This window comes from Ochotona princeps, chromosome 10 (assembly GCF_030435755.1).
Source record: "Ochotona princeps isolate mOchPri1 chromosome 10, mOchPri1.hap1, whole genome shotgun sequence".
NCBI lineage: Eukaryota > Metazoa > Chordata > Mammalia > Lagomorpha > Ochotonidae > Ochotona > Ochotona princeps.
In genome coordinates this window covers 69,750,516-69,764,859 of record NC_080841.1, presented here as the reverse complement: position 1 = coordinate 69,764,859, position 14,344 = coordinate 69,750,516, and the positions used below count along the sequence as shown (strand labels likewise).

The window sequence follows — 14,344 nt, the reverse complement described above, 5'->3', positions numbered from 1 at the left end:
CGTCCCTCTCTTTCTTGTTCTATCTCTATTTACTAAGGAAATAGAAAAAGCGCCCATCCCAAATGCTCACAATAGTGGGGATGGGGCTGAGCCAAAGCTGGAAATTGGGAACTCCATCCAGGTCTCCTGGGTGACAGATCCCATCCACTTGAGCCATCATAGCTGTTTCCCACATTCTGCTTTAGTGGGAAGTTGGAGTTGGGAATTGGAGCAAGGGTCAAACCCAGGCACTCCAAAATGAAAGTAGTATGTTCCTGTTCTCTGTCTGAATGATGATGTATCTCGTGGTTTGTGTTGAACGTTGTGGAGAGGAGAGAAAAAAAATGATTGATTACAGGTCATATAAATCCTGATAAAACAAGGACACATTCTCATTATCCTTTGAAAAGAGATGGGGCTCTGATTTTTTTGAATGGGCTTCAGGGTTAACATAGAAGGATGCTGTTATAATCCCATGCTTCATTTGCATAACATCACCAGTAAGTTCAACACTAGATTGGAGCAACCTCCTGATTCGCATGCAGACACTTGACCTCATGAAAATGCTTTTATGGTGCTTCTAAAGGGTCACAAAAGAAAATAGCGATTTTCCATTGATTCTGAAATGTTTATGCATCTGGATTCATACAACGATCCCAATATTGAAACTGATGATGGTATCATTCTCACCTGATTTATTTCTTAGATGTCCCCATCATTGTACCATTGTAATGTTGACACTTGGAACTGAGTTTTAGCAGACTCTCTAAAAACACCTGTTGTAAGTTTCTATAAACATGCATACATTCTGGTGAAAGCCAGGTAGTTCACATTGTACCAGGGTAAAAATTTTATGGAAATTTTTACTTTAAGAGTAAAAAGATTTCAGAACCTGTATTGTTTCCCATCCCAATACACTGTGTTGAACTCCCATCTATCCACCGTTAGGTGTTTCTCCTCTGTATGCAGAAGAAACAGCATCAGACATGTGTTTGGCTTAGTGGTGAAGACATGACATGGAACACCTGCAGCTCTTATCAAGCGTAGTGCTTGGGTTCAAGTCCCAGCTATGTTTTGGTGCAGCTCCCTGTAAGTACAAACCTGGAAGGCAGCAGGCACTTCAGTACATGAGTCCCTGCCACCTACACTGGAGATGCCAACTGAATTCCAGGCTGCTGGTTTCGCCAGGCCCAGGCCACTCTACAACAGGAGCTTGGGAAATGAGTCAGCAGATGGGAGATCAGTCTCTCAAATAAATAAAATAGATAAATACTGAAAATTCCTGCTAAAAAATAAAACTTATTTCTAAAACTCAATTTTCAGTGCTCAGAAACAACCCTCAGGGCCCAGTACAGTAGCCTAGCAACTAAAGTCCTCACCTTGCACACACAGGAATCCCATGTAGGCACCTGTTATAATCCCAGCAGCCCTGCTTCCCATCCAACTCCCTGCTTGTGGCCTAGGAAAGCAGTCAAGCACGGCACAGGGCCATGGGACCTTGCACCCATTTGGGAGACTCAGAAGAGACTCCAGGCTCCAGGCTCCTGGCTTCGGATCGGCACAGCTGCAGCTGTTGCAGCCACTTGGGGAGTAAATCAACGGACAAAAGATCTTCCTTTCTGTCTCTCCTCCTCTCTGTATATCTGCCTTTCCAACAAAAATAAAATAAATCTTAAAAAAAAAAAAAAAACATCTCAGAGCCCCAAAAGAAGTGATTTTATTTAAAACCTAAAAATTCAGTGACTTTTGACATGTTAATTGTTGAAATTCTAAATATGGGGGAGGCATAGTGGGTTAAGTCATTACTCCAGTTGGGACACCCATATCCTACGTGTGAATGCCTCCTTGAAGTCCCAGCTGCTCTACTTTTATTCGACTTCCTGCTAATGCCTCTTGGGAGGCAGCAAATGATGGCTCACCTAAATGGGAGACCTGGGTGGAGTTCTAAGCTCCTATTTTGGGACTGCTGCAGCCCTGGCTGGCAGAGGCATTTGGAGAGTGAATCAACAAATGCACGATCTGTCCTTCTTTTCCTTATCCCTCTCCTCTGCCCCCCTTGCTGTCTTACCTTTTCCCTGTCCTCTTCCTGTCTTTCTCTCTCCTTCACCTAGCTGAAAATAAACATTTTAAAAATCAAAGTAAAAAGCAGATATGGAACTCTGTAAAACCAAATCAAATTATTTCAGGCAGAACACTTAAACCAGAAGTCACAGATGGAAACAGCTAAATTTTCAGTGCCCAAATTGTTTCTTCTCTTGTCATAGTTTTTGTATTCTTCTAAACTCCCTGGAGTTAAGCATAGAAGCAGGAGAGCCGTGCACAATGTGATTTCCCAACAGATTTTTTGACAAAATGCATACACACAAAAGGCCAGCATTGCAAGCAGTACCACAAACTGAGTTATCCTTTATGTATTTGGATCTTTTATCACTGAATCAATCTCTGCCTCAGTTATAGGTTTGTTCAGGTCTTCTGTTGCCTTTGGGCTAAGTTTTGGTAGGTGGTGGGAGTCCAAGAACCTTTCCATTTCCTGGTGGTCTTCTGATTTGTTGGGGCACAGTTGTTTATAGTAATTTCTAATTATTTTCTTAATGATTGCAGTGTCTGTCATTATGTTGCCTTTTTCATCCCTGATGCTTATAATTCTCATTTTCTCTTGTTTTTCTTTTGTTTGTTTGTTTGTTTGTTTTTTGTCAGTCGGGCCAGTGAGGTGTCTATTTTGTTTATCTTCTCAAAAAAAACAACTTTTTGATTAGTTGATTTTGTGTATAGTTTTTTGTTTCTATTTGGTTTATCTCTTCCCTTGTTTTGGTGATTTCTTGTTTCCTATTGCTTGTGGGGTCATTTTGCTGCTGCTTTTCCAATTTCTGGAGGTGTTTGTTTAATTTCTTTATTTGTTGTCTTCCTTGGGCTTTGACATAAGCACCAATTGCAATGAACTTGCCACTTAGCAATGCTTCAGCGGTGTCCTTCAAGTTTTTGTTTTGTTTTGTTTTGTTTTTTGTTTTTTGTTATGTGACACAGTTTCACTGGCTCTGGGATACCCCCAATCCCTCCAAAAAGCCCTCCCCCAAAATTGAATTCCTCTATATTGTTGCAGTATAGTTCATATCCAGTCATGATTCCTTCATTGCGGGCATGAAGCATGCTAGAACCATCCTGAAGAACAGGAAGTTAGCAGGGGGATCACGGTTCCAGACCTCTGGACATACTATAGGGCGGTGGTTATCAAAACAGTCTGGTACTGGCACAAAATAGAGAGGAGGATCAATGGAGTAGAATAGAAGCAACAGAAGGGAACCCACGCAGACACAGCCAAATAAGCTTTGACAAAAAAACAGATGACAATCCAGGGAAATTGGAAGGTGCTATTGGGACAATTATTTGATAGCCTGTAGAAGCAAGAAGTTAGACCCACATCTTTCACCATACACTAAGATCAAATCTAAATGAATAAAAGACCTAAACCTACATCCAGAAACCTTCAAACTCTTGGAAGAAAATGTTAGAAACACTCTGCAAGATTTAGGTGTAGTCCCTGAATTCCTAAAAAAAAAAGCAATAGCAACCAAGATCAGAATAAACAAATGGACTGCATCAATCTAAGAAGCCTCTGTACAGCAAAGGAAACAATCAACAAAGTAAAAAAGCAACCCACAGAATGGGAGATCTTTGCACACTATATAGGTGATAGGGGGCTAATCTCCAGAATATACAAAGATCTCCAGAACAACCAAAACACCAAAACAAACAAACCACTCAAGAAATGGGCACGGGAAATGGGCAGACACTTCACAAAGAAACAAACCCAAATGGCAAACAAACATATGAAAAAGTGCTCAAGCTCTCTGACAATAAGGGAAATTCAAATTAAGACATCAATGATATACCACCTAACGCTAATAAGAATGGCACACATACAAAAAACCGCCAACAACACTTGCTGGAGAGGTTGTGGAGAAAAGGGAACCCTTCTCCACTGCTGGTGGGAATGCAGGTTGGTGCAGCCTCTATGGAAATCAGTATGGAGAACACTCAGACAACTGAAAATCTGCATACCATATGACCCAGCAATAGCACTCCTAGGAATATATCCAAAATAATTGTTACACGAGAAACCAACATGCACCCCGATGTTCATAGCAGCACAATCAATAATTGCAAAAGCTTGGAAGCAACCGAAATGCCCATCAACAGAAGATTGAATAAGAAGGCTATGGTTAATCTACTCCATGGAATACTACTCAGCTATTTAAAAATGAAATGCATTTCTTCATGACCAAATGGGCCCAATTGGAAACCATTATGCTAAAGGAAATGAGCCAATCCCAAAAGGTTAGATACCACATGTTTGCCTTAATTTAAGATGAAATGATGTCAACCCGAAAAATGATACCTGTAAATTGTAATATTATTACAACTTCAAACAGCCTGTATCACATGCAGTAAGATATTGTGATGTTTTTTTCTTTGTTTTTTATTTTTTAAGATTTATTTTATTTTATTTTATTTTTTTTATTACAAAGTCAGATATACTGAGAGGAGGAGAGATAGAGAGGAAGTGGAGCTGCCAGGATTAGAACCAGCGGCCATATGGGATCAAGGCGAGGACCTTAGCCACTAGGCCACGCTGCCGAGCCCAAGATATTGTGATGTAACCAATGAACCAACAATCAGTGAGAGACAGACTGCTTATGATCCATATCAAAGAACTGAAAAGCCTGATATGCTTTTAATACCCTATGTTATTCCATAATGGGTCAGGAGAGCAGAGAAAGGATTCCGTCTAAGCAAATTTTACAACAAAAAAACACTGATAGATGTGGATTATCAGTGTTACAGCCTTCTAAAGTGTCAACAGCATCATGAAGTGCTAAAGAGCAAAAGCAAAAATGATTTTGTAGAACAAATGTAAAAAGAATGTGTGTCATGGAGAAGGAGCTCTGTTAAGTCATTAGGAAAAACACTAACACTACTAATGGGAAAATGGGCACAAAACATCCATTTAATTATAGAAGAATAAATGCAGATGCAAATTAACATAAACATGACCACTCAGAATAATTTTTTAAAAACACCAATGAACACAATTTACTGTTCTTTACTTATCAAAGTGACATATATGGAAAAAAATAATTTTAACAGGGATGAGATTATGGTAATTATTCCCAAAGGAGTCAGCATGTGGGTATGATTTAGCAATATGCAAAAAAAAAATACGGCCATAAACTATATGTCACTGACCTAGTAAACTCTAATGAGAATATAGCCTAGAGAAATAACCAGAGCTGAAAAAGAAAAACTATGTACATGGCAAGAAGTAAAATTGGGCAATAAAAGAATGATTACTAAGTAATCATATGTTCATGTATGGAATATTAATAGTTCTTAAAATCTGTTTTTCAACTATAAGATGCTGCAGAAAACTAATTGGATGACCGTGAATAAGGCAGCTTTACCATGACATTAACAGCGGTATAAGCACAGAAAGTTCTGGACCACAAACAAGAAGCCCTCTGCAGCAGTGCGAACCCATTGCATCCCTCATCTACTTCTGTGTCAAATCGGGAGTTGGAATAATGTGATCACAGCCTGGGGTAGCTCTTCCACGGCCGCATATGGAAACACTTAGAGTGCCGTTGATCGACTGGGAACAGTTAGTAAATAATTCTGTTAAGTTGGCACTTCTGGGAAATTTAATGTACATTTTGAGATAAATTGAGATGAACATTATTTTGAAGAATACTCAGGATGTGGCTGAGGGCCTTAACTGCCCGGCTTGGAATCTCCCTTATTCTCTAGGAAGGTATGTTTGTGGATTGTACCCACTGTCTCGTGGATGGTGACATAAGGAACTCAGTGTCCAGCATGACATACACTGTCCCCAGCCAAGAAGGTGCTCTCGAGACCCTGCCAGCATCAGCAGGTACATGCGCTTGTGTCCTCCAATGACGGTGCTCAATGATGATGACTGAGTACAAAATTGCAGAATGCCTGGGGGTAAGGCTGTGACCTGACCCCCATGGACTTGAATGCACGAACCAGGCTTTGAGGAGTCCAATCCATGATGTCAGCTCAACGGAGTGAACGGAAGTGAGGACAGATAAGGTAGTGCTCACATCCAGGAAACAAGTGGTAGATGTGAAGGTTGCATCTGTCAGTCTAAGCTCGCAGCAAGTCTGCTTTATCCTTCTGTCCCCGAGTGACATACCAGAGAGACAGGCATGGCAGATTGGAAACAGCTTCATACATCATTGATAAAGTTAAAAGTTCAGGTCTCAGTGCAAACCCCTCAAGTCAGAGTGGTAAGAAGTTGCAAGCTCCTAGGTAGGTTCAGGAGTCAGCTGGCCCCAGGGGTATTGGTCTCCACTTAGTGGGGAAAGAAAAGCAAAGGAACAGGTTGCAGGTGAGGATGGGAATGGGAGCTAGTGTCAAGAAGGTCAGAGAAGTTGAATCAGACGTGCAGGTCATTGAGGCATCCCCAAAATGTCAGGGACACTCAGAGTAGAACCAACACCTGCCCTTGTCTCTCCACCTTGCACCAGTTCAGGAGACTGTCAATACTACCCCCATATAAGCCAGAAGTTAAACCTTGGGTGATCACTAGGAGTACATGTAACTGCAGCTGCAAAAGAAGGGAGGTGGGTGATACAAGGTAGAGAGGAACTCATCAGAGCTGACCCACCTGATGCCAGCTCAACATCTGTGCCCAGGTTTCTCAAAGTCAGGTGCTAGGGTCACAGCCAGGAGCCCGGTGGAAGGGCAGAGTGAGTGACTGGTAGAAACTGGACTGCAGCCACAGCAAGATAAAGGCTTGCCCTTCTCACCAGCAATGCCTTCTAAGGTTTCCCAAAGGTCACAGTATTGCATGAAAGTCTCAGTTAAGAGAACACAGGGAACTCCAAAAACTAAAAAATTGTTTGCTTGGTAAATTTGCAGTAACATTAAGTGCCATGACTACCCTGTTCATATATTATTTAAATACATGATACTCTACATGCATGCTTAGGGGACAGTGTGTAATCATCATGAACTTGTAAATAGGGCCCAACACAATGGCTCAATTGGTTAACCCTCCCCTTGCAAGTGCCAGAATTCCATATGGGCACCAGTTCATGTCCAGGCTGCTCCACTTCCTATCAAGCTCTCTGTTTATGGTCTGCGAAAACAGTGGAGGGTGGCCCAGGGGTTTGCATCCATGTGGGAGACCCAGAAGAAGCTCCTGGCGCCTAGCTTCAAACTAGCTTAGTTCCAGCTATTGCGGCCATTAGGGGAGTGCACCTGCAGATGAAAGATGTAAAAAAAAAAAAGAAAGAAAAGAAAAACAAGAAAAAGCAAATAATACAAAAACCAAATGTTGACAGTTTTATACCTGTGTTCTTTCTTCTCAATGCAAAATATTGAGGTGTTTGTCAATTTATTATTTAAAAAATGATAACATCCTGATCACGAAATTTGTGAAATTACTGTCATTATGACAATATAAATAACTATCTTCCCTTCGGGCTATTCAGAGCAGCAGTAACCTTTACAAACAAATATTTATCTTGCACATCACATAAAATGGCCACAGACCTAATTTTGCGAGTGCCAACATTTGTATGCCGACTACAATATGAGATTATAAATGTTTATGTCACTTTTATAATTAAGGGGTTATATTACATGGCAGACAGCGTCCCCCAAAGGAACAAAAACCCAGACAGTCATCAGAGGACAAAATAAACCTTAGCCTCTAGCATAGTTACAAGATGAGAAGTTCGCTCTTAAAAAAACGAAAGTCTAAATAGTTGGGAGAAACCAGCTGAGCAAGCTGACCCTTTTAAATACATTCGTCCACATTTTCAAGTAGTGGCTGCCGGCTTTGCAAGGTGGTTTCTGCAGTAAGAATCGCTATCAGCACCAGCTTAGCATTAAAACGTCCACTATATGAAAGGACCTGGGTTCAACACCCAGTTCTGGCTTCCAACCTAATGCAGACCCTAGGAGGCAGCAGTGAGGACTGAAGGGGTTCTTGGTGCTCCTGTGGAAGACCTGGACTGAATTCCTGGCTCCAGGCTTCATCCCAATCCAGCCTTGGCCCCAGCTTTCATGCTGACACTTTGGGAATGAATCAACATATAAAAGTGTTCTGTTTCTCTCTTCCTTTCTCTTTATCTCTCTCTCTCAAATAATAACTTAAAAAAATCAGTCTAGAAAAAAGGATATCAGCACTGTTTTCGACTAACTGGATTAAGGAACACAAACCCATAAATTAAGATTGAGCAAGCCACATGAATTAGTCAGAAATTCCAAAAATTCAATGTACTTAATTATTTTAGCTCTAATATCTACATGCACATGTGCGTATGATCATATCATACATTCTAAGATTCTTAATTATGTAGGCTTTTCAAGTTTGTTTTATCTCTCTCTCTTTTTTTTTTTTTTTGCCTGTTTCCCTCCAAGGAATCATTATAAAACATGTACTTTTTTCATAGTTGGAGTAGGTAGCATTCAAGTACTCAGATTTTTAATTATTACTTTATATAAACAGGGTCATAATATAAACATGTGAGCAACTTGCTATTTTGACACCATGCCTTGTCAGCAAACCCTAGATGTCAACCAGTATAGTTATAATTCCTTCTCTGTTTTTATTGACATATATGATATTTCTACTTGTTTTAGAAGTGTGGTATTATAATTCAGTGCATATTCCCAATGACTAATGGTCAAATCAGGGCATTAGGCATTACCACCTTCTCAAATATTATCATTTCTATGTGTGGGGAAGCTTCCAAATCTCCAGTTATTTTGAAACATATAATTAATTGTTACAGTCATACTTTTTGGCTAGAAAATATTGGAACTATTCCATCCTCCCAAGCTGTGTTTTGGTCCCTGTAGTTCATCGTCTGGCTTTTCTCCCTTCCCCCGACCTTTCTTATCTGCAGAAACCTACTTTGAATTCTTCTTCTTCTACACACAGAAGTACTTGTGCACAAATGAGTACAAAAATATGCTGTTTGTCTTTCTGTGCCTGGATTAAGTCACTCCACATGCTGTTTTCCAGTCCCAATCATATTGTCACGAATGACAAGATTTTATGTTTCTTGTGGCAAAATATTGCATCACCTATGTATCTATCCCACATTATTTTTCTCCCATTCATCTACCAAAGACATCTCCGTTCATTTCATACCTTGACTGTTGTGAACAATACTGCAATAAACATAAGTGGATAATTATCTCTTTGACATAATGCTCTTGTTTCCTTTGCATATACACCTAGTAGTGGAATAAATCGTTCTTTGTCATGGCTATTGATATTTCCATTTATGCTTCATAAAAATTATATAACTTCTCTTTAGTTAGTTACTCCCTTTCTTCCAAATTTTTCCTCTATGGAAAAAATTGTTGCAGTAAACATTTTTGAAAATGGTTTTGTATCCTGGGATTTTAATTTCATGAGTGGAGTTATTGAGTTGGAAGTTGTCTTGGGTTTGACAGATTTCTGAAAGGACTGTAATCATTGACACCTTCTTCAGCATTAGTGAGAATATACCGTTGAGACAGCTTGGTTAGCAGTGTGAGCCTTCATTATGATCTTTAGTAATATGTGTGCAGTAAGACAATATCTCATCTTTGAATTTGTATTTCCTTGTCTGCTAGTAAATATAGATGCCTCCTAATGCATAATTGCTTTCTGGATTTGTTCACTTGAACCTTTAAATTTTTTTCTCTATATTTCTGGTGGTCAGTACTTTTGCAATCAATTATTTACAATCAATCAATTATTTACCAACTCTTAATTTGTCATCTGTGCTACGAATTTTTAAAATTCTGTCTTGTATCTTTTCTCTCCTTTGCCAAACAGGTAAATATATGATAGGCAAATGTGGCTATTTTTAGAGATGTTTTTGAAGATTTCCTTATATTATTTGAAAGAGTTACACAGAAAGAGAAGAGACTCAGAGAGAGAATGAGGGAGAGATGTCTTTCATCAGCTGATTCACTCCCCTACTGCCTGCAATGGCTAGGGTGGGGCCAGGCTAGAGCCTGTCACCCACATGGGCAGCAGGGGCCCAAACAGTTAGGAAACTCTCCACTGTTTTCCCAGGCCAAGAGCAGGGAGCCAGATCAGAATGGAGCAACCAGAACATGAACTAGCACCCATGTGGGATGCTGACATAGCAGGTGGCAGCTTTACCTATAATGCCACAATGCCAACACTAACTTTTGAGATTTTGTTAATACATTTGTACCCTTAGTTTTTTTTATTAGTTATCCTTGATTTCTTCCAACAGTTTTATTGGTTCTTTTATTTACATTTTTATTCACTTATCACTGTGTATTTAAACCAAAATGAACTCAAGCCTCTTAGTATCTCCAGGTACCAGGAACAAGACAGCAAGACGCCAAAACCCAAGTTGGGATCCCCACCATTCAGAAACTTCTGCTTCAAAGAAAGGACCAAAAAGGGACCAACTTCAGCAGAAGTTGAAGCCTGCATTGTGGATTAGCTGTTAAACCTTGTTCTCAAATGGATGCTGATTCAAGTTCAATTCTAATCCAGCTACTTGCTAACATGCCAGGGAAAGCAGCAGAAGATAACTTAAATCCTTGGGCCCCTGAACCCACACGGGAGACGTGGAAGAAGCTCCTGGCTCCTGGCTTCAGATGGGCCAGCTCTGGCTGGCTGTTGTAGCCATTTCAAGGGATTTCAAGGGGGTAAAACAAATTTGGAAAATCTCTCTCTCTCTTTCACTTTCTCTCCCCCCACCCTTTGCTTTTCAAACAAACACAAGTTGAAGATTGCTTGTCTTTAGAAAGTAAAGAAGATGAGGAAAAGTGACAACAATATTTTGGATGTAGGAGGCGTAAGAAAATGGTGCCACTTAAGTTATAGTGAAGGGGGAAGAGCGCCGACCACTGGCTGCTTTGAGTCTGGGAGTCTGAGATGAAGCATGCCCATGAGGCGAACAGGGAAGGAGCTCCTGAGGGATGGGAAGGGCAAGTGAAAGGGGGGCATCCTGAGTCATCACCGTGGCAACACCTGTGGACACAGCAGGAGCTGGGAGCTGGACCGCTCAACCCAGGAGACCAGGGAGAGATCACATACTCCAGCAGCAGATGTTGACTCCACACCTGCCAGGTGTCCAGCACTTCCTTGAGTGCAGGGAACACAGGGAGAAAAGCAGAAGCCACGTGGTCAGTCAACCAGGAAGAGGCGGTCAATCATGTCCGAGAAGGCAGAGGGCAGAGATAACGAGGACAGATACAGGGCCTTTGAGTCAGCCAAGGCAATGCCCCGTTGACCTTCTGGGAGGCATTTTCAATAGAGAAATCAGATTGAACAGGGAGCATTTGCTGAGAAAATAGGAACAAAATCAAGTATTCCTTCACTCCCTAAAAATCTTTTGTTTTTCACTCTCAACATTATTTATTCGGATTGTTTCCATCTTCAATTTAGTTAATTCAGTCTTTTCAAATCATGTTAAAGTCAGTTTAAAATGCCAACTCTGGCCACTCCCAAGTTTTTCCAAAGATGACAAAGATAGGCTATAGTGCAGCTTGATATAGCATTTGTATATATTTCTTGCCATTCAGATCCAAATGTGTCCTATAACTGTATAAGACCAATACATTTTTAAATGGTAAAACAAGAGCCAATAGACATTGTATAATAGCACAGAAAAATCATGTAATAGCATGAAAAAGAGATATAAGTAAGACAGAGCAAATTAAAATCATTGTGTATAGTAGTGGCAAGAATCCAGGGACTGCCTTCTTCCTCCATGCCTGTGACCATCTTGCACAGGATGCAGAAACGCCTCAGACTCTGGGACTTCCACCACCTGCTTTATTTCTGCAGACAAGGTAACAAAGTGACAAGAGGAACGGACCCTCCAAGGACTGGCTGTGAAAAGGCTTTCCAATCTTTACTAACAGGATCTCCTTAGCAAACACTTCATTTTCTCTTGTTTCATCCTAAGATTGATAGAAATGATGATTGTTGTGATTTTTCTCTGATAAGTGTAGTGGCATGTATCACATTTCTTGGAAGTACTCCCTCCTCGATGATCTTCTTGGTCGCCCAGGGAAGTTTGAAATGTGTGAGCTGCATCATGTATCATATTAGAGCAGTAACACTATTATGATGAACAGACTCACCTAAGGGCCACTGTTCAGTGCACCTTGGGAAGGCCTGGGTTTGAGTCCTGGCTCCTCTCCCAGTTCCTGCTTCCTCTCCCAGTTCCTGCTTCCTGCTCATGCACACCCTGGGAGCCACAGGAGATGGCTTCTGTACTTGAGTCCCTGCCACCCACAGAGGAGATCCCAGTTGAGTGCCAGACTCCCACTTGGATTTGACCCAGCGCCCCTGGTGTTGTGGGCAGCTGGGCAGTAAGCCAGCAAAGAAGAGCTTGCCCATTCTCTCTTCCTCTCCTTCACATGAAATAAACATGATCACCTGGTAGACTTGGCCTGGAACTGGAAAGTTAAATGTCTGACAGTCTTCTAGTTCAAATTGACTGACATTGCCACTCAGGATTGCTTGCATATAATAAGTATTCAGGCCAGGTGTGGTGGCACATGACTGTAGCCCGAGTTACTCAGGAGGCTGAGGTTGGAGGATCACTTGAGTTCAGGAGTTCTGGGCTGTAGTGAGCTATGCTGATCAGGTGTCCACACGAAGTTTGGCATCAGTATGGTGACCTCCCAGGAGCTGGGGTGACCACCAAGTTGCCTAAGGAAGAGTGAACCAGCCCAGGTCATAAACGGAGCTGGTCAGAACTCCTATGCTGATCAGTAAGTATTCCGTATTTAATGCAGCTTGGAACACTTGTGCTTTTCTTTGTATGTGCACATGTGGGGTTTAGGGTTCATCCATGCCCCCTTTATTACAATCAGGGAGGATCTATTATTGCCCTAAGGTCCACCTAAGAAACATGTTCAGCTTGTTCTACAAGCACCCAGCTCCCACATTTATTCCTGGTCAGCACTTTCAAGCCAGGTCTGAAAAACTCTTGTGATTTGGAGTTCTGAATGTTAGTGACGGCATAGGTTACATTTTTAGATAAGAGTTAACTCTACAAGAAGGCAGTGTCTTCATTTGGGCTGCAACATGGGAGGTGGTCTTGAACTTGGAACCCTGCAGTGTTCGCATGGAGGGGTCCCTGTGTGGGTCTGATAGCAGTCTATGAGCTTCATGACCTTTCTTTAAGCATGTTCTCTGCAGCCTCTTCTTCTGTCTTCATCCCTCCTCTGATCCACCATGCCTTGCCTCTCAGTGCCCAGGGATGTATTCCTTGCCTTCCCTTGGCTCTCAAGGTCCTAGACCACCAGGCGAGTGGAGGGAAGCAGGTGAGAAACATGTCAAGGGTTGGTTGGGGAACAAAATAATTCCCTCCTTCTCCCAGCTTCAGTCCCAGCTGCATATTAATACTTTCATGTCTTCCCCAAAAGGGAAACCTCATGTGATGAAACACCTGTTCATGATCACCTTTCTTACAGGAATCTCTAAAGGAGGCGAGCCAAGGTTGCTGAGACCTCCAAGACGACCCCGGAAACCCAAAACATTGAATAACCCGGAAGACTCAACCTACTACTATCTACTCCATGTAAGTGACTCATTCCATATATGTATATATATATGAAGTTATTTTTTGAAAGGTAGAGTTATAAAGAGAATGGTGAGAAGAAGATATAAATCTCCCATCTGCTGGTTCACTCCCCAAATGACCACAATGACTGGAACTAGGCCAGTTGGGAGCTGGGAATCAGGAATCAGAAGCTTCTTCTGGGTCTCCGATGTGGGTGTAGGGGGTCCAAACACTGGTGCCATCCTCCACTGCTTTCTCAAGTGCACTAACAGGGAGACTGATTAGAAGTGGAGCAGCTGGGACTCAAACCAACACCCACATGGGATGCCACTACACCACAACACTGGCCCCATGAATCACTAGTAACTCTCCAGCGGAAGTCATAGCACTCACCAAGGGCCATAGAGACAAGTGTGGCTGCATTTGGTCTCTCACAGAGCAGCCCAGCTTCCGTGCCACTGACTCCAAGCCTCTCTTCTGTGTCTCCACTGTATCCTCCCAGGTACCTTCCTTTCTGGTCCATTCCTCTGCTCCAATATGCAACTATCAACTCATCCAAAGAAGTCCATGGTAGCAGGAACCACAGGGACTTATAGGAAAGGATATTCAGGCAAGAAGAAAGAAAGTGTAGACATAGGCAATCATTAAGACAAGTCTGTGTTCTGCCAGGCTTGGAGCTCAGATTCCAAGACCCCAACAGGTACAACTTACCTGTAAGTCCTTAACTGTATCAGGATCCCCAGCCTACTGGCCATTTATGGCATGGAGACTCACCGCAT

The 14,344-nt window shown here is 41.7% G+C and overlaps 1 protein-coding gene across 1 annotated transcript in view; it reads left to right on the top strand.

Moving 5' to 3' along the window:
* Nucleotides 1-14,344, top strand: part of MYO3A (myosin IIIA) — a 174,886-nt gene that overhangs the window by 155,421 nt on the left and 5,121 nt on the right. The window contains exon 30 of the mRNA XM_058669751.1: nucleotides 13,477-13,583. Coding sequence (XP_058525734.1) covers nucleotides 13,477-13,583 — 107 coding nt within the window. The remainder of the gene's footprint in view (nucleotides 1-13,476; nucleotides 13,584-14,344) is intronic.